The 24,681-nt window shown below is 49.6% G+C and overlaps 1 protein-coding gene across 2 annotated transcripts in view; it reads left to right on the top strand.

Annotated features, from left to right (window-relative positions):
- Window positions 1–550: 550 nt before the first annotated feature.
- LOC144099417 (uncharacterized) overlaps window positions 551–24,681 on the top strand; it is a 119,300-nt gene continuing 95,169 nt past the window's right edge. For both annotated transcript variants that reach the window (XM_077632708.1, XM_077632707.1), the window contains exons 1-7: window positions 551–705; window positions 1,622–1,824; window positions 10,254–10,455; window positions 11,096–11,199; window positions 13,564–13,766; window positions 15,912–16,080; window positions 19,883–20,158. In XM_077632708.1, the coding sequence (XP_077488834.1) occupies window positions 1,702–1,824; window positions 10,254–10,455; window positions 11,096–11,199; window positions 13,564–13,766; window positions 15,912–16,080; window positions 19,883–20,158 (1,077 nt within the window). In that variant the 5' untranslated portion in view covers window positions 551–705; window positions 1,622–1,701. The remainder of the gene's footprint in view (window positions 706–1,621; window positions 1,825–10,253; window positions 10,456–11,095; window positions 11,200–13,563; window positions 13,767–15,911; window positions 16,081–19,882; window positions 20,159–24,681) is intronic.

Below are 24,681 nucleotides of genomic sequence, written 5' to 3'. Positions count from 1 at the left end.
GCAGGGCATGTACTGCGAAGGCAAGATAACTGCTGGTCCTTAAGGGTAACGGAGTGGATTCCAAGAGAAGGCGAGCGTAGCAGGAGCGGCAGAAGGTTAGGTGGTCGTATGTGATTAGGAAGTTTGCAGCTATAGAGTGGGCGCAGCTGGCAAAGGACAGGTTTCATTGGAGAGACATGTTAGAGGTCTTTGCCCTGCAGTGGGTTAGTCAGGCTGATGAGTATAACCATGATGATTACCATTCCTTCTGAAGCTGCCCAGCACGCAGAAGACTGCCGCCAGATTGCACGGTCGCTCACGACAGAAACTCAGAGGCGCCAAAAATACCGCCATGACGACTATGAGCGTGGAGCTGGTTTCCCGACCTTCTGACTCAGGTAGCTGTGGATCCCCTTCAGTACTCCCGGCCTCTTTAAGAAGCTTCTTTTCAAATACCATAGCTGGAACCGCTTCCCAGAGCGCACATCTCCTGTCAACTGCGATCTGAAGCAATTACTGCCCGTTGTTTACCCTGCGATCCGTGGCCAACTGCAGCTCGCCATTATCTTATCTCTTGGAACCGAGGCCTTCTAGAACTTATCATAGCGAGTGCGCCTCGTACACTTGAGAACAAGCCAGGCAGCTACCTGCGAGGTCGGGTCGAGAATAATGCCATCTTGGCTTTGCGGCAACCAACGCTTCGTCACGTTTCACGGCGCTATAACGGTACGTGTGAGCTAGTTCTTGCCGCTCTTTTGTACTTTGTTTTTCATGCACAATTTGTTAGCTCCGTGGGAATGCACTGCCAACCATATAGGTATAATAAGTGGGCTATTTTTGGTAATTCTTGACATGACGACATCGCGTCGTCGTAGTCCTAGCGGTATGACTTCAAAACACAGGAAAAGTAAACGGCGAACCTAATTTAGGCATTTTGGTGTGATCTACAGAGCCTCCATTAATCTTTTTTTTTTCAGAACTGTAGCGCTTAAGAGACTCATGAAGCGAACAGATACAGGCCGTGATTCCGTGATTTCGGTGTGGTATGTGCTACTGGGTCGTACTCAAGAAAAAGCGCGGGTCTGTTTACTGCCTCTTGCTGCCGGCGCATGTGAAAGAGAGCTTGGTGCCGGCTGAAAAGAAGGCAGGGTTCGAGCCTGTCTTGTGGAAAACCCTGGGAGAACACAATTACAGGACACCAAGATTTCGGCACCATCCTACTTTATACGGTCGTGATTGACTGGCTGGTCTACGGCCAGATGAAATCATTAAACTATTAGAAGCTTGTATGGCAGGAACATTGTAATGCAAGCAATGTTTGTCTAGAAATTCGCCAACGTGGTGCAAATGAGGTTTGCCTTGTAGGGTATGTGACTATCAAACCCTTTGCCTTGGACCTTATGCACGTACCGACTGAGAAAGTTAAGCGTTTTACGCATGCTTCTTGAATAGAGTGTAATAGCGGTTCCTATAAGAAAGGAACTCACCTTAAAAAGACGAATTAGCCAGAAGTCTGTTAGCCGTCGCGTAGTCAAAACAGCCGAGTTCTCTACAAACGAAATTTAATGCGCGCCTCTTTTGATGGTGATTGTGGTTCATGACAACTTCACTTTCTTTTTAACTACTTCACAGATTCTGGAAGGTACAGACTAGGCAAGCAAAAAACTAGTGTTGCCACACCAAAATTGCCTGCACAGCACAGATCGGCTTTCAACGGTTAAAATGCGGGCCAGTATCGAAGACCATGTTGTGCACTCACCCTATCCATCGGCTGAGATTCCATGCTGCTCCTTCTACGATGCTGCCAAAAAAGCGCTTCTCAAGGACCCGGAGAAGCCGGCGCTGGTAAATATATGCCTTATCTGAGTGTCCTGCATGTGAGAAAGGTGTGCGCAAACTTTCGTACAATATTACAAATCAGCCGCACAGAACACGCTGTGTCGTCATTTCGTTGTCGATTGTGAAGACGCCAAAGATGCCTGCATCGGAGGAGAGCACTGAATTAATGTGTGCGTTTATATTCGTTTACGGAGTCGTGGGTTCCTTTAATGCTCCTTTAATTAGACTACGCGTTTTGTTTATCACTGCTTGTTCAAGGTGTATTACGGCGTGAGCCTTTGCACAAAAGCCCGCCTCGAGCCGTCGTCACGTGCATGAAGCTCGTCCAAGGTCGTGGATTGAGGCGGCCGAGAAATAAAGATAGCAAAGGGATGAGTGGCGATAGGAGAAAAACTCATCTCTGGTTTAGCTTTGGTTAAACCTGGTGAGAAGCGAAAGAAACCTCCGACTCTACGTCGATGGTTAGACGTACCACCTGAAGTACTTTCTGCTGTTTCTCCCCCCCCCCTCCCCCTGTAGCAATCTCCCGTGGTTTCTCGACGCGTGTCGCGCGTTCTTCTTCTGTCTCCGGCACGGCGTTTCTTCCTAGCCTCATTGAAATGTTGAAGCTTCGCTTTCCGGCGCGCTATCACGCCAGGATGTTCTTCCTGCATCGCAAAACCGGTTTCTACGCCCACCGGCTAGGCGTTGGTATATATTGTTACGGTGTGGGATGCCACGGGGTGGCCACGGGCCCGCCCAGAGAAATATAGCAGCAGTACGGAGGAGAGCCGGCGAAGCACGACCGGCGGCGGCCAAGCTTTCTCGTTCTATATCCCTCGTGCTAGAGCCGCGCGCTCGCCGCTCGCGTTCGCTCTTCGCCTCCTCTTTTATTCCCGTATCAGCTTTCCACAGAGGGGGGGGGGGGCGGAGAAGTCAGGCCGTGCTTTGATGCAGGGTTTCCTGGGGCGATGCAATGTGGGCTCGCAGATTGGAAACGGTCACACTCTTCGTTGAATTCGAAGTGTGTGAACTGGGCGAAGGTGTCTGCAGTCGCCGAAGAAGGTCCCACACCGGGTAGGCTAACTTCAGGGAGTTTTATGCATATTGAGCGGCGATCCGTTTATGGGACTGCATTGCGTGGGGAAGGCATGGAGCCAGCAGGCGACGACGGCACTGATGAGGACCCGGTAGCTAAGTCGGAGTCACCGCAGGCGCCGTAGACATATCGCTTCATGTTTGAAACATGCTCTGGGAAAATGCGGTGCACACCGCATGGTCGATGCTCTGGCAGGTCTTCGAGGCGGTATGTCACGGGGCCGAGTCGGGCAACGACACGGTAAGGGCCGCGGTATCGGGGCAAGAGCTTTGCGGCACGGCCAGTCGCACGGATGGTGCGGCGAACGAGGACCAAGTCACCGGGCCGGAAGGGGGGATGTGGTGGTGCTGCCGCGTTGGCCGCTTGCACACGCGCGTGAGCCGTGAGGAGGTTGCGCTGGGCGTCGAGGCGGGCGGAATGAAGTCGTTGAGCAGATTCAGTTGGTGACGCAGTAGGATGGGGAAGGCCCAACTGCGCGTCGAGAGGGATGGAGGGCGTTCTGCCATAGACGACTGAGAACGGCGTCACATGCGTTGTTTCTTGCGCTGCAGTGTTGACTGCAAAAGCTGCAGCAGAAACAAAACGATCCCAGTTTGTGTGGGACGGAGCGACGTAGGATGCGAGTATATCCGTGAGGGTACGGTTAACACGCTCCACGAGGCCATTGCACTGCGGATGATTGACGGATGTAGTGGAATGCGCAATGCCGAAGGAGCGGAGGGCTCGCTCGAATTCATGGGACATAAAGCAGCTCCCACGGTCCGTGATGAGGCGCCGGGGAACACCGTGCCGAAGAACGAGATGCTGTTCCACAAACGCGACGGCATGAGCGGACGACGTGTCTGGAACGGGCAGTGCTTCGACCCACTTGGAGAAGTAGTCGATCGCAACCAGAACATACCGGTTGCCGGAACGCGTCTTTGGAAACGGGCCCAAATGATCCAGTCCAACCAGCTCGAAAGGTGAACTTGGTGGCGAAAAAGCCTGCGGGGGTGGCTTGGTTACACCTGTGGACGGTTTTCTGTACTGGCATGTCTGGCAGGACGCCACGTGTTCCTTGACATCTCTGGACATATTAGGCCACCAAAACCGCTCCGACACTCGTGCGTAGGTCTTGCCGCGACCAAGGTGACCAGCCGTGGGAGCGTCGTGTAAGCCGCGCAAGATTTGCGACCGCAGTGTTGCCGGCACAACTGGCAACCAGACGGGTGGTCGACCACGGAGCCGCTTCACATGACACAAGAGGTCGTCCTTCATTCGATAGACCCGGCGTAGTTGGCGGAGGCCTGCGCCGGCGGCGGTGCCAAAGGAGTGGATGATGGCAGCAATGGCGGGATCTTGCGTTTGTGCAGTCCTCAGGTCCGTCAAAGCCGTCACGGAACAAGGGTGGCGAGAAAGGAAATCGGCGTCTTGATGGGCAGAGCCGCGCCGATGCACTATTGTGAAATTGTACTCTTGAAGTTGCAGGGACCAGCGTGCAATCTTGGCATTCAAATGTTTGGCGGACTGCAGCCAAGTGAGAGCGCTATTGTCCGTGACTATGGTGAAGTGACGGCCGTACAGGTAGGGACGGAACTTCTCGACGGCCCAGACAACGGCGAGGCACTCGAGTTCTGAAGAGTGGCGGCGGCGCTCAACGTCGGAAAGCTGGCGGCTGGCATAAGCTAGGACTTTGTGGTCACCAGACTCGTCTTCTTGCAGGAGGACAGCGCCGAGCCCATCTTGGCTGGCATCCGTGTGGAGGACGATGGGGGCCGATTCGTCGTAATGGGCCAATGTAGGAGGCTCGAGGAGGGCGTGCTTGACGTCAAGAAACGCGAGCTGTTGGGCCTGCGTCCAACTCCACGGTGCATTCTTCTTCAGCAGGGCGGTCAATGGAGCGCTGCGCTTGGCAAAGTCCGGAATGAAACGACGGAAATACGAAGCAAATCCAAGGAAACTTTTGAGCTCCTTGGCGGTGGTGGGAGCTTCGTAAGCTGTAAGCGCTTTTAGCTTTTCAGGGTCGGGACGGATGCCATGCCGGCTCACAGCGTGACCCAAGTACGTCACCTCCGCGAAACCGAAGAAACATTTTTTTGGTTTTAAGCGAAGCCCAGCAGAGGTAAGGGCTTCGAGGACGAGTTTGAGGCGTCTCTGGTGTTCTTCAAATGTAGCCGCGTAGACAATTACGTCATCCAGGAAGACCAACGCCATAGTCCACTTCAAATGGCCTAAGACTCGGTCCATGAGACGCTGGAAGGTGGCTGGAGCGTTCGAGAGACCGAAGGGCATACGGTTGAACTGGTAAAGGCCGTCGGGAGTCACGAAAGCCGTCTTTTCCGCATCATCGCGGTGAACAGGCACCTGCCAGTAGCCCGAGAGCAGATCTAGCGTGGAAAAATAACGGGCCCCCTTCAGGCGGTCAAGCGCATCGTCGAGGCGAGGCAGCGGGTACACGTCGCAATTAGTAATAGCATTTAGCTTCCGATAGTCAACGCAGAAGCGGAATGTTCCATCCTTCTTGCGCACAAGGACGACAGGGGAGGACCAAGGGCTGCAAGAAGGGGCAATGATTCCCTGGTCAAGCATGTCGCACACGTGCTGCTGGATGACTCTCCGTTCGGCTGGCGCTACACGGCGAGGTTGGTGATGAACGGGCCCGCGGTTTTCGGTGTTGATCCGGTGTTGAGCCCAGGAAGTGCACCCGAGTTCACCGGCGCTGAGAGCAAGGCAACTGCGATGCTCGAGCAGCAAGGTCTTCAGAGAGGCGAGCTCCGCGCAGGTCAGGCTGGGTCCAAAGTTAAATTCTTCCCATGATAGGATCGCCGGCGCTGGAGGGTGGCGAGGCGGGGCTTCAGGTTGCAGAGACGCCACTGGTGACCCGGGGTCCAAAACTGAGGCTGTACCCAATTGCGTGCCGGGAGTCAGCGCGAGAAGTACGCTACTGATGTTGAGTATAAATACGTGGGCCTCTCCTTTGAGCACAGACAGAAGGCTTCGAGGGGAGGTCATCTGACGGGCTGGAGCTGAACACCGGATGGGTTCGAACAGCACGTCTGCTGTGACCGGACTGTCAAGCTTGGCATACACCCACGTTGCCGCACCCGGTGGCAGGGTCACGGCGGACGCCACAGTCACGGTAGTGACGTCGAACGGCTTGACTCGACACGGCCACTTCGTCGCGAGGTCACGCAGAGATGCTGAGGCACGCTTGGTCGCCGACACCAGGGACTGCCACAGGGCGACACCGAGGCTGGAAACCCGGCTAAGCCAGCCCGGCCCACAGAGAGTTCGGCTCGCCCGTGGTTTGGTTCTAGTAAAATTAAGGACGACTCCGGCTTGCTGGCACCACCCGCACCCGAGGACCACTGGCCAAATAGGGCTGTCTGCGACAACAAACTCGGTGGAGATGGTATTTCCGAGTGCTGTCAGGTTGACTACGACACGTCCGACTTGCTCCACAGGGGTGCCGTTAAAAGCTAAGAGCCGGGTTTTGGCGGCTGGCAGAAGCTGGTGGGGCGCGTTAGCAACAAACGATTTGTGCAGTACATTGACAGCCGCTCCAGTGTCAACCAAGGCCTTTACGTGCCGGTCAAGCAGGGCGACGTCGACGAGCACGTAAGGAGCATCAGTGGTAATCGGAGCAGACGAAAGGAGGGGACGCGGAGAACGAAGGAGTGTGGGGACGGAACGGTGCCCCCGGAGTTCCGCCAAATCGTTTCCCGACGTTGGAGGGCCGGCACAGTCCCTCGCGTAGTGTCCCCGCAGGCCGCAGCGGAAGCAGGTCATGCGGACGTCGTTACGCAGGCGTCGGATAGAGGCCGCAGCTGGGGCTGCGGACCGAGGAGCCTGCACCCGGACGCTGCGCTCGGCAGACGGTGGCGACCCCCGCGTGGCCAGCAAAGTCAATTCCGCCTCGATGGCGAGCGCCATGGCGGCGCGGACGGAATCAGGACGGCCAGAGCGGACCAAGCGCTGCACCTCGGGGAGTCGGATGGCGTCGACAAACGCCTCGGTGCCGACCAGGGCCACGGCGTTCTGAGGCGCTCCCGGCAGCGACTGCAGAGCCAGGCGCTCAATGGCGGCGGCGAGGTCCTGGTACGTCTCCCCGGGCTCTTGACGGCGGGCTCGCAGGCGGTGGTACTGCACACGGGGTTGACCTGAGGCACCATAGTGGTCGGCGAGGAGGCCCGCCAGAACAGTGTAAGAGCCCAACTGGTCGGGCGGCACGTTCTGCAGCAGCTCGGTGGCGCGGCCCCTCAGTTTTGCAACGAGCATCCATGCCTTCATTTGCTCGTCCCAGCCTCTCGCCGCCGCAATACCGTCCAGCTGGATGCGGTAAGCATCCCACGAGATGGTGCCGTCAAATGTGGGCAATTCCACAACGTCCAACGAACACTGCGGCGAGGACGCACCCGCGCCGAGCACGCCATTGGCGGCCACGACCGCAGGCACAGCGACGGCAGAGCCGTAAACAGCGGCGGCGGGGACGCCCAAAGGCACCTGACCTGTGCTCGGCTCGGCTGGCACCAGGCGACGGAGTTCGCGGCGGAGAGCTTCCATCTCCCCAGCCTGGGCAGTCAGACGGGCCTCCCATGCGTCCATCCGTTGGGTGACTGTATCCAGAAGGCGCTCAACACCGGCGTCCGGCTGCTGCGAAGAGCCGAGCCTCTCCGAGCGCCTAGGTCTAGCGGCGCCGGCCGCCGCGTCGTCGGCGCTATCGGCTGGTGGTGGACTCCTGTCGTCTGGCACGTCGGGTGCTTGATTCTGGGAGCGGGTGAGCGGCATGATCCCACCGCTGCCACCAAAATGTTACGGTGTGGGATGCCACGGGGTGGCCACGGGCCCGCCAAGAGAAATATAGCAGCAGTACGGAGGAGAGCCGGCGAAGCACGACCGGCGGCGGCCAAGCTTTCTCGTTCTATATCCCTCGTGCTAGAGCCGCGCGCTCGCCGCTCGCGCTCGCTCTCCGCCTCCTCTTTTATTCCCGTATCAATATACACAGCTCTCCATTGACGTCACAGACGGTGGCTGCCACCCCTGTTCTCAAGCAGAGTATCTATATACATTATTGATGTGCTTGTTTACTGAAATTCCTTGTATATAATGTCACGTTCATACAGCATCGCATGTTGGCCCAGCTCTTCAACCTTCGAGCTTGAGCTTCGAGAGGTTCGCGGAGTGGCCCACCATCTTGGTTTGGCATATATGTGCCACCATGGCCTACGTGACTTTGCTTCACTGTTAGACCTCTAAAGCTTTTCAAGGTCATAAACGGAACTGCACTAACCTCTTGAAAACCTGGCGTAGTGAAGCTTTCGCTTCAAAAAGGGAAGAAGCAGGCAGAGAAAATCGAGGGACCGCGTTGCTCACAGAGATAGTGAAAGAAGGAATAAGCGTACTGATGCCGTCCGCCGCTCGTAAACAGAGCATTGAAGGCCACCGGTCTCGTGAGTCGGTCTAATCGCTTCTGTGCGTTGAGAGCGTAGGGAGCGTCAGAGTGAAGCAGCCACCTCCGCCGCCCCTCGCCGAATGTTCAACTGGGCCGTTGGCAAGTTTGGCCAAATGTTTGCTTCCTTGCTCGACACATCGGTCCGTTTATACCAAATTGAGTCACTGCAGAGCACGCGGATGTCCTCACAATTGCTTATTCCCGGATTGCAGACGACCTGTCTGGCAAGTTTGATGTCGTAGTGAAATAGCGTGTAGCCCAGTGGTCCGGCAGCTGTATGAGCCCGTACAGCCGCCTTCTAACTCTTTCCTTGTTCCTGGAAACTGGTTAGTCTTCAAAGAATTTTATTTCCAATAAATTTTTTATAGTACCTGTCTACATCTCATTACTACCTTATCAAAGCGTGCGCATAGTATATGCGATTTAACGTCCCAGTGATGCGCATAAGCTATTAGAGACAGCGCTTTGGAGGACTCTTTGTATAAGTGTACTATGAGGGGCCTTGCATTGTCCAGTGATATGGCAAAGAACGAAGCGTGTTCACATTCTGCCTTCTCCAGAATACGGCAACCGAGGTCGAGATTTAATCCGCGCCCTTTGGTTGAGCAGTTTAATTCCTTAACCACTGAGCCACCACGGCGGGACAGTGTGAGTCATCGACTTTAGTGCAACTGTCAGAGTTGTTATAGTAACAGTGTCGTGGTTTAACTGAGGTCAGGGCACAAGGAGGCGAATTTAAAACTAAACCGCTGATTAAGCCCAATTTGCATCGCTCAAACAAAGAGGCTATGCGGCAACGATGTTGACCCATTTGCTTGAAAGTAGTCACGAAAAATGACGGAGCCTCTCGGCCGCGCTCTGTTTAACCACAGATGGTCGGGAGCGAGCACACGCCTTCATAGAAGGTCTCCAACCCTGCAGAATAATACATGCATGATCGGCATCCTTCGCGAAGGAACAACTTCCGTTGCTAGAACCCGCACAGGATTTTTCGGTCCGTTTGCTGGAGGCGAGCGTGATAGCACTACCTATGTGTAATGATCGAAAGGAAAAGTAGTTATGAAACTAAACATAACGCTTCAATGCAATGCTTAGATTGCGAGGATTTACTACCGAATCCTAGAAATGCTGCATACACTTTATAGTGAAGATCGACACAGGCAGCCATTTGGATCCGCAGCTTTTGCATTTCAAGAGGCGTGCAAAGCTTTCATTAAGTACCCCTTTAAAAGGTCTCAACATTGAAAAAAGAAAATACTTTTTTTTTACTTTAAATACCCGAAGCGGATTTTCCTCTTGTATGCACTGATATTTGCGTATGTACCCATAAATAAGCCAGAATTTCCTTATATGCTCTTGCCTATGCGTTAGCTGTGATCGTTTTGAAGCCGTAATGACGTGCATCACGAGCTGGAAGCAAATGCTGCCAGTAGTATGAGCAGTTGCTACTTTTTCTTCCTTTTCCTTTACTCAGTACATGCAGCTGTCTAGAGCGTGCAGCCTCCACTGCGACAAAGTACCAAGTCATTGAAAACGTATAAGATGAGCTGCCGAGCAGGGAAACGGAATTAGGACAGGAATATGTGTTACCCATTATGAAGGCTTCGAACTTGAACAGACACCTGCTTTTACGGCACATCTAGAGAGATTGTTGAGGTAGTGTCATGGCTGTCAAGATTCTTTTTTTCAATTCATTATTATGTATTAATATCTTTCGTGGTTATTGGCTTAGACTTCACTGCCGACCGTAAGATAGAATGGTCTGTTCCTTGATTTGGCACAGAAAGCAATGCGAAGTGAAGTAGAACAGCCAAGATAAGCAGTCGTAAAGAAAATGTCAGCTGAATATGCAATTTTGTGGCATCGGAAAGTTTCGCCACGCCCAAGCACGACAGCTTCAACACAAATGGGAAAACCGAAACGCAGGCGGATGGAGCCGTCATGGTGACGCGCAGAGAGCTCTTCGTGCTCATGCAACGCTACGCCGTCGGATTCCAGAAGCAAGGCCTGGCGCCTGGCCACAGGGTGTGCGTCCACCTCGGCAACAGCGTCGACAACTTCATCGCAATGTGGGCGTGTGTTTTCGCAGGGGCAAGCGTCATGCTGTCGAAAACGTCACTAACCGAACGTAAGTCAAACGCGTTCAAGGCTTTTGAAGAAGTGTTTTTTTCTTTTTGAGGATCTAACATTTCGCCCGTGTATTCGCGATGTTAGTTTTGACATGTTGTTTATGAAGCTTTTGGCGTTTTCCATAAAACTATGCCCTAGCTGATGCGTTTTCCAAAACTTGTTGCGAAACCTTTTGCCATGGCTGCCTCAAAACATTCTTCAAACATAGCTGTGAAGTTACCTCAGTCCACGCTACCGCTTGCAATAAAGGTTAAGCTTGTTGACAGTTGTCAACACGGAATGTCGCTTCCACTTAAAAAGAGTTACTAGGCGAGGCTTTGAAGAATACCGTTGCTAAAAACCCATGTGTACTCCTCGTCGGTCAGCAGTCATGCATAACCACGTTATTACTGAGCATGTGCGGCTTGTAGCACCGTGTCCTGCGCAGAAACGGCCGCAAGCTTTCCACCTTTCCTCTGTGAAATTTTTCGTAGCCCCTTTATTTTCAAGAATTGTTAAACAACCCCGACCATGATTTGTAAACCATTTGCATAGTACACGCGATGGCTATTTATATGTCTTAGCCATCAGTGTCGTAAAGCTCTGATTATGTGTGTGAAGCTCTTACCAATATTGGTTTCATTTTTTGGCTCGTCAAGGCGAGTTACGCTACCAGCTCAGTGACAGCGAAAGCACGCACGTCTTGACCGAGCCAGCATTTGCAGAGAAGATTGCGAAGGCAGCAATGTCGTTAGACATAAAGGTATGTTAACACAATTCTTAATGACACTGTACGGTAAATTCATTTGCCAAAAAAGCGACGCAGATGACAACGCTTCAAGAAACCTTTACTTTGAGCCACTAAGAGCAGTAAAAAAGCTGGATAGTGTACATACCTCAATTTTTTGCGTCTCAAATGTCGAGCACTGACAGCTATTAAATTCTTCTGTTTGTAAGAGTTGACACGTTGGTCTGTGCAGACTTTCCATCCACGTTTCCTCAAGTAATCTTAGATCTGTCTAGCTCGAAATTTTTGCGCACTTACAAAAGGAACCATATTATCTTAAGCTGCTAATTTTCCGTTGTCCATTTGGCGTCCATTCCGTCCTCTGTTAGTGGTAACTCTGATGTCCCCGCGGCTTTCATGTGCCTGTGGCAAGCGACACCGTAATTGGGTGATTGGCGACTGGACCATTGCCGGCATATCGCAGCCAATGGCCTCCATGGCCGGGTGCGGTCGCTCGCTGTTCAAAGAGCGCTGCGATGCACATCACCATTAGATGCATATTGCATCCAATTTCAGCCATTGTTAAGGCACTGTCGCCAACCAACCAATGGCCGGTTCGCTCGCCTCAGACGCGCTTAAGCCGCGGGTATGTCTGAGTGAGTACCAACTGCGCACCGAATGGACCCAAATTGGACAATGGAAAATGTACAGCTTACAAAGTGCGACCTTTGTCATCAGTTGTTTCATAACTGCCTTGTTATAACACTAACCTCAAGATTGCTGAACCCTATTTTGTGTAGTCGAATTACAACTTCCTTACCAATCGTGATTAATGTTCCTATGCACACCTTAAGAGTTTTTCAAGCACACGAGGCAGTTAATTCCGTTACCGTATTCATTTTTCCAGTAGTCATTCCCACGCCGCATCAACTTGTGCTCAAATTGTCTAGAAAAAATTTGTGAACACTCAGATCCAGAACCAACTGGAAGAGTAAAGTTGTTCAAAGCGGGCGCCAGACTTCCCGATCTAAGCAGTCGCCTGAACAATGGGGCGGATAACGATTGTCCGCCCTCGCGCACAGGGTAGGCACTATAGAAGCGCCTATGAGGACACATATCATGCCGATGTTTCGTCTGTATTTATATGTACACAGTAATTTCAGGTACCGATATACCGACATTTTAGTAAGGCGTTGCTTGCAGTCTTAGAGCTTCAAACACCAGCAGTAGAAGGAGACCGAGGGAGCGAAAGCAGAATATTGTAATTAAAGAACGACCGATTTTATTTTTGCCTCCGTAAAGGATAGCTTTATTAATATACTAAATAAATGTCCATATATACCCACTATGTGAAAATAATCGATTGTTTAAGTGCAGTCGAACTAGTAGACACATTTTCCGGTTTCGCGCTTACGTACGTCCCTGAAGTCTCCATTTTGGGAGGCGGCCCACCTGCCCACCGCGTCGTGGGCAATTTGCTAGGTCTGTACACATGGCAGGTCTTCACCTAGGCGAAGGCCTTCAGCGTAAATGCCTTCAGGATAAATACTGCTAGGGCAAAGGCCTTCTGGTAAATGTTTTCATGGTGAATACCTTCATGATAAATTATTTCCGGGTAAAGATGAGGGTGATCAGGCATTTTTTTTATGGAAAAAGGGCATCTGAGGCCAAAGAGCGCCATAGCACAATATATTTTCGGGTACGCAAGGCAGGGTCAAAGACCCATTTCACAATAAATTCACCCTAAAGAAACTGAGCACCAGACCAGCAGAAGCTTCCATTGTATCATCGGTGTGTACCCGGCCGCAACGGATATCGAACCCCGCACCTCACCCATGCGAGATGGATTCTCAGACCACTTCCTTTCGGGTAAAGACCTTTATAATAAAGATCTTTAGATCAAAGGCCTTGTGCACCTAAGGACTTTAAGTGGCGAAAGCATTTACTGCTACTACACGATATTACGTGTTCAGCCATGCTAAACTAACTGCCTGAGTTTTTTGAACAAATATGTAATTTTCTTCCAGCGTTTATAAAGGAAACATTGCACGTAACCCTAGTATTCATTCTAATTACCCATACCGAAAGCACCTGCTGACTTTCGATAAAACTTCCCGCTTGCGAAATTCCAGTGTTTTTTTATGAACCCACAGAAAAGACACAACAGCGTCAATCAATAACGTGGACAAGTTTCCATCAAGTTTTTGGAGTTTAATTTTCAGAACTTTTCTCAAACAATAACGTCACACTCTCGCGATATATACAACAGAGTTTTGACTTCTCATCTATTTCTTTAATGAGGACGACACATTAGAGAAAGGAGCCTTCAAAAAGGAGGTGAGAGCCGGCTGTCCGGTCATTTCTCTCTCATCAGTTAACTAGAGCTCATCCCACGTACAGGGCTTTTTCGCCACGGGTCCAGCGGAAGGCTTCGTGTCGACGGCTGCATTTCGAGACTTGGACGAAGCTTCATTCCGAGAGGTGCCTATCCCTGACCCACGAGACTGCATACTTGGCATCTGCTACACGTCCGGTACTACGGGCCTGCCCAAGGGTGTCGTCATCACACACTACGGCTTCGTGGCCAACATGGCCACTGCAGGGTGAGTGTGTTGACGCTTTTGAACACTTAGGGACGATGCAAGGCAGCGCAGTGCGTGATAGAAAACAACGTCGAAAATGCCTCAACGGAATTAGCAGCGCACAAAAAACAGTCTGCTCAACACTCTCCTCCGCAGCTCGCACTCTTCTAACAACCTTCTGGGAAAGGCAAACAGAAAACTGAGTAACGAGAGAGATGTCGAAGCATAAATAAATATGAAAGTATAAACAGAAGATGACAGCTGTTTCATAATTGACGCGTGTTTACAGGAGCCTGTACGACCTGCTAAAACAAATAAAGAGCCGCTTTCATCAACGACGCTAGGCACGAATATATTATCCTTTACAGAATAAGCGCCAAATAGCTTAGGATAGGTCATAGTTGCTGCTTGAAAAGATATCAGATAGCATTTAATTCAGGCTGATTCAAAAAGCGTGCCCAACTGTACGAGTCCTCAAGTAACATGCGACAAAGGACCTGAAAATTATCTAACGCTTATATCTGCTATGCATGATGAGATGAACAGCAATTTCTTGAATTACTGCACTTTACAGTGCTCATGAAATTGCTGTTACTTAAGAAAAACAGGATGATTTGAAGGTTTGTACAAACGAAATGCCATAATCAGAAGTGCGCAAAAGAGTTAGTATAATTAAAGGTCCCACATTAAAACTGCCAGGGGGTCTCCCGTAAGGAATACGTGATAATAAGTAAAGAACTTTTGCAGATATGAGCTGGAAGAAATATATCTAAATTGAAACCATTAAGCACAAATTGCTGCATTGAATAAGTTATACTATAGCTAAATGTCGGAGAATCTTTCAATATAAAAATGGCATAAAACGGCAAAGCCACAAGAGCATTGTAGAAGAAGACAAAATCATCAAATACTGAAGGGCTATGTATTGGCGCGGACACAAGAAAATGGAAAAGGAGGCAAATCGAAATATTGCACATGAGGAACAATTCTGAACGTTTACTGAAGCAGTGAGAGACTTAATAATGAGAGTAAGGGAGCCTAAGGTACGGCTTGAGGTTGATTAAGTTGTTAACAGGTAGCTCTTTATTAAGGTGGGGAATGCAGGCTGCGAACGCGCTGGGTTGGTTTCTAGTGCTAACGAATTCCAAACTTTTATGGCAGAAAAAAGCAGTTTGTTTAGAGTAGTTATTGCTCACTTCTGGTAGTAGCATATTGTGTTCTTCAGATTACCGGGCATTGGCATTATTAGCTAGGAAATATGCGGAGAAACCGAGAAGTTGATTATTATCATTAAGTGCGCGACAATTTAGATAACCTAACCTGCGGTTAAGGAGGCATTCTAACTGCAGAATGTTAACGGAGTAAATAGGTGACCTAGGAGCTGGTTGTGGGATAAAAGATACATTGGAAAGCTCTTGATTGTGAATAAGAGAAATGCATTAAAAATGATATGAATAGGTATTACCCACGTTGATGTGCAATAGTGCAAGCAACCGTTATTGAAAACGCAATTTATGTTTAAGAAAACCGAGCGTTGAAAGCAATATCTCGTTCTTTTTAACATCAATATCCGAAAAAAAAATTTCGCTCATGAATGTGGCGTCTGTAAGTAAATTTTAGATGGCATTCAAAGTCAGGCGAAGAAATGTAGTGGATTCGGAGGCGCGAATGATATCTCCGAGATTAACATGTGAGCACGTGGTAGCTTGTTTTGATGAGGGCGGAATGTCGTGAAAGTGGTTTTTAGGGATCAAGTTTTTGCAAGTTACTTTTGCCCCATGAAAAATATTCTGAATGTCCATGTTTATTCTTTCTATAGGCGCATTAAATTCTTACCCTTAGAGATAAATTTTCTATCATCCGCACAAAGAATACCTGTTGCGTTTCGCCAAATGGATAATTAGTGTATCATAAATGCATCAGTGGAAAATCTAAATGCGCAACTAATGCACCAGTAAACGAGGACATACACAATTATGAGTAAGGCATCAGCCTATACATATACATTCGCTTATTGGTGCAAACAAAGTGCCCTTCCCGAATACTTGCAAGTGTAGCTGGGTAAAATCATATATTGCCCGTATGCCCTTCAAATGCTCGTTTTTGAAGCGACCGTTGGTGTAATTTGATGAAAAACCATGTTCAGGTCTTTTGGTGGTTTCGCAGGCCCTGCTTTAGCTGGGACGAGTCTGATGTTGCTCTTTCCGCGACGCCACTCATGCACGGTTCGGGCTTTCTCATCTTCACTTTCGGCGTTCTTCTGGGCACAACTATTGTCATGGAGTCCCTCGGCGCCAGCCTGCAACGAGTCAACGAGCTCATCACAAAGTATAAGGTGCTGCGGCTGCCGACCTGTTTAAAAGTTTTTTTCCACAATTATTTATTTTGTGCATTATTATTCGGAGATCCGTAAGCGCAGAGAGAATTATTCCAGTAATGTGCATTTCTGAAACTCGTATTGATATTTGAAAAGATTATATGAAGAAAAGTGGGGTCGGAGCAACGTATGCATCTGATTTAAGAGCATATACGGGCGGGCTGTCTTCCCAGAAACAAAAAAATAAATGTCGAATCCACGGTGGGCTCCCATAAAGGAACAAGGCGTCATTCCGGAAACTTGCAGAGTGAAACACCTTTACCTCGTGGTAGTACTGATTGCTCCCGCGAGCTATGTCAAAATGAGTCGTGACTCAACTTCACAATTTTCTGTGAACAATTACTCTCGTTGCAATGCTCAACGTCTCTTGTGAGTTCTTGCTGTGTCGTTTCTGAATCCATTGATCAGCAAGCTGTGCATCGTTCGCCAAATTTTACTTCCTTACACTTAGTTTGATCCTTCTGCGATGAGAAATGCACAGTTTTCCTGTGAATGCATTGATTGCTTCCAGTGATGCAGTACCAAATTCGTTCAAAGTGCTCCTGTAAAGTTGGTAACATTTGGCTTGTAACTGTATCCGCTCTCATTGCTCTGAAATTTTTCACACCTGTTAAGTAGTTGGGTAGCCCATATGCAAAAAAGTATGTCTTAGTATCATGTTTTTCCTTTCTCGTTTTGTTCTAATTAAATCGTGTGCACGACTTTTCGTGAAACATGGGAGGTCTGAGATAAGTAATTAACGAACTATGTCACCGAAGGTTAGCTAAACCTATCTGAGGGAATAATGCTACTGGGCGGGTGGCTGTTGAAAAAGCTAAAGATTGTGTTGCCATCATTGTGCTGAACTGCTTAGTAAGACAGTGAATGTGTATAGTGTATCAGTACACCCGCAAATATATGCAAATAGACCCAGTGAATTGTTGGTCAGCTGATAGTTGTGTTTGGTCAGTCGATATAGTTAGCGATGTGGCTGTCTACATCGATTTTAGTGCTCTACTACTAAAACACCCGATCTAAAATTCTGCCGCCGTTTGTCTCTTCAAAGCCTATGGCAGGTGGATGGCAGGTAGCCCACTTGACATGGTGGACAGGCGCAAGTCTTCCGACTGGTTTGTGGTCGACATGCCTGCAGGCTTAATGGTAATCAATGCAAAACACTTTATGGCAACACACTTTACGGCGGCGAGTGGGGTTTCGAGCCTGCGGCGGCCGGAACGAATCAGCTTCACTGCCCACTGCATTGCACAACTACGTCAACGGCACTCGAATTCTTTATGTCCTACATCACTGCTGCAGTGGAAAATCTTTCGCGTTTAACCGCCAGTCTCTTGCTCTGTGCTTTAGATGTCGTCTTCACCAACTTCCATCTATGCGCAGTGGATCCAGAACACACCGCTCTCTAACTGTGCTCTAAACTGAACCTGGAAGCGAAACGGAAGCGAAAACCGAAGTGCGTGCGAAGCTAGTTCGTATTTGACCTAACCAGGCTAAATCGTCCGTGATTTTTTATGCGCCTTTTTTGCCTCGGAACTACAACAACTCTATAAGGGTGAGCTCGTATGAAATAGCACATCGTTAAGTAAGTCACGCTACAAACCATAAGTATGTTCGCGGTACTACAAAGCTCCGGAAAGGAATACACTGCAAAACATCTTTTACTTGAAGGAAAAAGACATTTCATGTGTTCAGGATGTAAAAAATATGGTCCTGAAACAACCTGCCTGAATTTCATCCCTGGACTGCGCAAGGAGTATTTTCACCTGCTCCACACGCCTCACTAGTTCAGTTCACAAATGATGTTTTCCACGTTTATTTGCGAAGCTATTGACTAAAATGCTAAACGCCTTATATAGTGCTTTCGGTACAAAAGCGCGTGGAGTATTTTTGCGCAGGGAGGAGTCTTATGCCGGCATTAGTTACCGTAGCGGAGAGGTGGTAAGGTAATTTTATTGGAGAGGATTTACGCACCTAAGTGGGATCTGGGTAATAGCGGACACTGTAAAAAAGGGCTGTGGATTAGTCTTTACCGCCTGCGGTTCATTAATAGGCACTGACACCGCACATCACGCGGGTGTTTTTGTTTTATTTCGCCAGCATCGAAATACGTCTGGCATGGCCAGCACATAACCCGTGACCCTGGTATCAGCAGCTGAACGCCAAATCTACTGAGCCGCTGGGGAATGAGATAGCAAAAATAAACTGCATATGGCAGTCATTAACTTTGTTTCCTTCAACGGCGATCGCTGCTCATAGCGTAGATTTGTTCCGGGGTGATAAAAACTGATGATGCATTTTAATGGCTCAAGCGCAGCTTCGCCGAAGAGCTCTATGATACAAGGTATTTTTTGTGTACGACCAGTTCTCAAAACATTTCACCCCGTAGAAGCAGAGCATCAGGCCAGGGGTAAGCTTATACGCATTGTATCACCCGGCGCCACTAGCGATTGAACCCAAGTACCTCCCGCATGGGAGGTAAATGCCGAAACAAGGTTAAAAGTGCATTCAGCAAGGCTAAAAGTTCGTGTATGGCGCTTTTAACGCGACTGCGTTAAGGCACATGTTCTCCAGAATATCTAGCGTCGTCTTCGTCGGCGCTGTGATCGAAAATCTCTCTGGAGAAGCAACCTAGGTGGACAACGTAGGTCACGTGACATCGTGGAGTCATCCCAACCTGCCAATCCAGATAGTGAGCTAACTGACAACCGTAGCAGGTGGCAGTTAAATTACAGATTGGTCGGGAGAAGTTACTAGGGAAGGTCGACGTTTGTCGCTCAAGCCCCACCGATGGTAGCACTCGCCATAGCAAGGCCGTGGCGCATCGCTCATCCGCTGCACCACTCCTCATGTTGTGGTATAAGGACTCCGAGGGATCAATGAAAGAGTAACCCTTTAACGATATCGATTAATGTTCATAAGGTGGACCTTAAGTATCCCCTCCAATTTTTAAAGCATATTTTTGAAAGAGTGGATGTTTATTGGGAAGCAATCGTTCCTGAATACGAAATCCTCCTCCAATCGTCGTCGCCCAATGATACTAGGCCAACTGAGCCAAATTTCATGTAGATCACACGCTCATCATATACATTTAAACCATACACAAGCAACGCTCAGCGTTCGAGCACGTCTATATTACGAATCGTAATTAACATAGCTGTTGGTGACCATTATTGCTTATGAAACACAACGTGTCATGCGCCTTCACTAGGGTAGCTTCGCTCAGCTAAACTAAGATATCATATACCTAAACACTTACGTGATGTTAGTAGAAGATTAAATCCCGTTAAACACGACTGATTGCATCCTAGGATGTAAACGAAAACGAGTCTTAATTAGACTTAAAATGAGAGCAGAGATCTTTTCATCACCCTAGAAAAAATAAGCCCCGTCTCTTCCCTTCCTTCTGAGACCAAATATAACGTGCATTTCCAATAGCCTCCCTTTTCCCACTTATTCTTTCTGCCACCCCTCACGCACAACCGCAGCTGAAAACATGCGGACATTTCCTTTGTGGTTCAAGTAGTTTGTTCCCTCTGCATGTTTTCAATTTCGCGTTTCTATAGTGACACTCCTTTCTCCTGTTCGCGCAAACGACCAGCACTGCAACTACGACTGGCGCCTCGCAAAGATTTCCCTAATTATAATAAACTCGTTTCTCTCTGGCGTTCCTGGGCCTCATCAGTTTTCGTTTCTCATCGCAATATCTGCATTTCACCTTCATAGAGTGGTACTTGTGAGCCTGACATGTCATCTTTCATTCTAGGTGACATCTCTGACTCTACTTCCTGCACACTTAGCCTCATTGGTGGCAGAAATGCAGAAGACCGGAATCCGCCTAGCAGGCGTGCGGCGCATCGGCACCGGCGGCAGCGTGCTCACGGAGAGCAGCCGTAAGAGCTTGCAGGCCGTGTTCCCTGACTTGGAGTGCGTGGTAAACGGGTACGCCTTGACCGAGTCTATGGGTATCCTCTGCTCTCCCTCCATCCACGCTGCCAGTGGGACCGACGTCGGCTTTCCCGCTCCGCGGACGCAGATCAAGGTAAGCGGCCGGGAAAGCCTAACAGCGCGATGTGTGCTTTCTCGTACGCTTGTTTCTTCTCTACAAGTTGCGGAGGAGTCTATGACACCCCAATAGAGACATTTAGTATAGCGTATGAGCGCTTGCGTACGCTATAAGCAAGCATTTAGCGGGAGGTAACATAGGAGGTCGCACGACCACTTTTAGTTTATCGTATGCCAACCTGAACGCAACGATAGCGTAGGTTGCAGTGGCGCCATCTGGTGGTAAATTGTGAAAATATGTTGCGACAAATTTTTTTCTATTTAGCCAAGGCGTGGCCAAGGTTATCCAAGTCGCATCACGCAGATATCCGGTTGCGTGGCCAAATGGTTCGTGCTCTGCAGAGTGGAAGTAGGGCCCGAATTTTTTTAGGTAACCGAACCGAGCGAGGTTCTTAATAACGTCATGGTGCGTACTAGAATCCTTTCGGACCCCTACTGCCTAGCGTTTTTAAGCTGGGACGACATCGAAGCCGTGATGATGCACGAGCGTGAACAGCAACGCAGACTCTATGCATCCAGGCGCGGCCTGCTGAATCTGGACACCATGCCCGACTACTTGCGCAAGTTCGTTCTGCCGTTTCTGATGAACTGGCCCAGAAGAAGGTCGAGCCTTTCTCTCAAGGCACGGGCAGTGAACAGCTTTCCGCATGTGAAATTCACATTTCTCAAAATGGTTTTCCACTATGCAGCGTCCTTGAAGGGATTTTGTGCGTTTACCTCCCTAAGTAGCGCTAAATCGTCTGCGAATGTAAATCGCAGGCGAGGAGCGGAATTTTTTTGCGCTGTAAACACGGTGGCTGCCATCTGAGAAGTACGACCACGATGTCAACACACATACGTGCTACGAGCGCTGCGACGCAGCGTTGCCGCGACGGGCTTGGTGGCTAGCCTAGACCGACCAGCTAACCGCCGAAACGGCTAGTTTTGGCAAGGCTCTGACTACATTTCCTTAAGAATCCAAATCAAGGCAATCCACAGTGGGTTCTGTCTTGTTATGGTTAAGAGCTGCGGAGTCGTTACACAGAATCGAAAATTGGTCAAGTTTATTCCTCTTTCTTTATGCTGTTGGCGAGGCGAGGCAAAGCGAATATCACGTGTGCCATTTAAAGCAATGAATATGCCTTAAAACCCCATAACATTGACGAATTCTCTCCGAAGCGGGGGATGTGGGCGCCGCCATCTTGACAACGCTATTTTTCCAGCGTACGCAAGAGCACGCACGCTAAATTCGAGAAATAACGTACGTAACGCGCACTTACGCTGAACCTCGGATAGTAATAGCGTTTGGCGCATGCGCAGTACAAAGCACGCTATTTTATAGCGTACGCTATGCCTTTGCGTATGTCTGCGAACGCTATACTAAAGGTCTCTAATAGCTACATCCAAATGCTTTTACCCCGTGTACACAGAACGCGGAACTACCGAACATAGCAGCTGGCCGGATGAGCACTGAATCACTTGTCATCTAGCGCATTCTTTGATGGGAATTAGACATTATTCCGTCAAAACAGAATTCATCCCACTAAGAATGGGACTATTTATTACTTCATTCAAGGAGCCCATACTGGGTGCTGAGAAGAAACCTCTGGGCTTTTCTTTATTATTTATTTATTTAATTTTGTTTCTCTCCAGAGAAAATGGAGCAGGAGCTGAAGGCACATGGGTTGACAGAGGCTCCTGCCTCATATAGCAACTTTCAGCATTCAGTGCACACTGGTCACAAAAATAATGGGTACAATGTTTACACACATACACATACATTTGTGGTCGAACCAAAAATAAGCATAATGTTACAAATGTATGTAATAAGTGCAAAAACACTACTTACTATAAAGGTTATGCATCTGCACATACAATACCGATATACCCAAACATACATATGGCTTGTAAAGGATAATACTAGGAGTTTATATTTTGGCTGGCCAGAAACGATAACAGACAACGGCATTATGACAACGAAACGGGTTTACTCAGAAAAATAAGTTTTCACACATTTATTAAGCATGGGTTGTGGTCATTAAACCTCGCCCTCTACGGTATTTAGCAAGTAAGGAACATGGAAGTGGAGGCTCTGTCTTCCATAGTTCTTTTTGGTGACCGGTATTCTTCTTCTTTGTTTGCTCATGGTGTACTTTGATTTAAGAAGATCGGTTGTACTGTTGTGCCATTTATTCTTATTAATATTGTCACCGATAAACGGTCGAAGCACAGACCAGGTTTAACAGGACTTGCTGGGCGAGAAACTCAGCAGGGCGCTCGAGTGCGAAAGATGACAATCCTCTAGCCCCTAGAATGCTCAAGGCATGACAATTCCCAGCTAAAATAGCTCGGCCGTGGTATGGTTCCACTGAATAGATTGGTACTGTGGCATTACTCCCCGTCTCATAAGGAAACGACTCGGTGCCGCAGCAATGAGAAGCAGGAAGACAATGGACGCCGCATTTGTCTGGGGTTGGTGTAGACGTGTCTGAAGCGCTAGCGGGCGTGGAACGGCTTCATCCGTGCGACATGGACAACTTCGGTGGTAGGCCGTATAGAGGAGCGAACTGTTCCCTTGGGGAGAACTTCATAGTTCACCTCATTGACTTGGCGGAGTACCTCGTAGGGGCCAAAATATCGGCACAGAAGCTTTCGGAGCGCCCACGCATGCTGATTGGGCTCCAAACCCAGACTTGTTCGCTGTGATGGTAACTAACAGCTCTGTGGCGGATGCTATAGCGGCGAGCTTCGTGGGCTTGCTGGTGCCGGATGCGCTGTCGGGCGAGTTGGCGGGCTGCCTCGGCGTGACGAACGAATTGGGCAGCACCCATAACTACAAGTCGAGGTGCTGCTAGTCGGGAGCAACATGGCGTTCAGCATGTTTGTGGCTTTGCGACCATGCACTAAACGAAATGGAGTGAAGTGCATCGTTTCTTGTAGAGCAGTATTATAAGCAAATGTGAAGTGAGAGAGTATGGTGTCCCAGTTCCGTTGGTCGACGTCCACATACATGAAAATCATGTCGGCGATCGTCTTGTTGAGCCGTTCAGTGAGTCCGTTCGTTTGGGGGTAGTAAGCGATTGTCTTGCGGTGACTTGTGCCACTAAGGCGCATAACCTTCTGCGTAAGGGCCGAGGTGAACGCCGTTCCCCTGTCAGTTACAACAATGATGGGTGCACCGTGACGAAGCACAATATTTTGAGCGAAAAAGTTCGCAGTTTCCTCGGCGGTACCACGAGGGAGAGCTTTAGTTTCACAGTACCGGCTGAGGTAGTCGGTGGCGACCACAATGTAGCGGTTACCCAGCGAGAGCTCTGTAAATGGACCGAGCAAGTCTATGCCTGCTTGGTGGAAGGCGACTTGAGGCAGATCAATAGGCTGCAGTAGGCCGGCTGGCACAGTCGGCGGCGTCTTGCGACGCTGGCCCTCGCGGCAAGTTCGGACGTAACGCTGGACAATTGCAGCAACCCTGGGCCAGTAGTATTTTGGCGTATCCGCGCCAAAGTGCGGGAAAAACCCAGGTGATAAGAAGATGGGTCATCATGGCATGCCTGCAGGACTTCGTCGTGCAAGGACGCAGGTACGACGAGCATATCGGCAGCTTCTCGCTGGTTCTAGTTTTTGTTATGCAGAACTTCATGGCGCAAACAGAATGACGACAGTGCACGTAAGATTCGCGGCGGTGACTCAGCGCTTCCTTCAAGATACTCAATGAGAGGTCGTAGTTTACCGTCGTCTCTTTGGTGTTGAGCGTGGAAGGACGTCGAGATGGCGCTGAGAAAGAAAGAATCGGCGTGAGCATCAGCTCGGTTGTCCTCGACAGGAGCACGAGACAGACAGTCGTCTACACTGTGCTTCCTACCGGACTTATAAACGATTGTGACATTGAAGTCTTGAAGGCAAAGACTCCAGCGTGCAAGCCGTCCCGAGGGATATTTGAGGTTCGCCCGCCAACGCCACGAATTGTGATCGCTGACGACTCTAAAAGGGCGGCCATGTAAAATACGGGCGAAATTTGGTCACTGCCCAGGCAATTGCCAGGCATTCTTTTTCAGCGGTGGAATAGTTCGCCTCCGAGCGTGACAAGGTGCGGCTTACGTATGCGATGATGCGTTCGAGACCAACCTGCCACTGCACAAGAACCGCACCGAGGCCGATGTTGCTGGCGTCTGTGTGCAGTTCAGTGTCGGCTAACCCGTGGAAGTGGCCAAGGATGGGCGTACTTTGGAGACGAGTGCGGAGGTCTTCGAAGGCCTCTTGTTGCCCATGGCCCCAGAAGAACGGTTCAGCATCTTTCGTGAGGCGGGGTGAGGGGCTCAGCGATCTAGGAGAAGTTGCGCACAAAGCGCCGATAATAGGCGCAGAGACCCAGAAACCGGCGCACACGGCGCTTATCGGTGGGCACAGGAAAAGGAGTCAGGACGGCAGTGTTATCGGGTTCAGGGCTGACTCCCTTAGCGCTCACGGTGTGAGCGGTAAACTTCAACTCCTGGAAAACAAAGTGACACTTTTCGGGCTTCA

The sequence above is a fragment of the Amblyomma americanum genome, chromosome 7 (assembly GCF_052857255.1).
Source record: "Amblyomma americanum isolate KBUSLIRL-KWMA chromosome 7, ASM5285725v1, whole genome shotgun sequence".
NCBI lineage: Eukaryota > Metazoa > Arthropoda > Arachnida > Ixodida > Ixodidae > Amblyomma > Amblyomma americanum.
The sequence above is the reverse complement of the archived record's forward strand: the minus strand, read 5'-3'. Positions and strand labels throughout refer to the sequence as shown.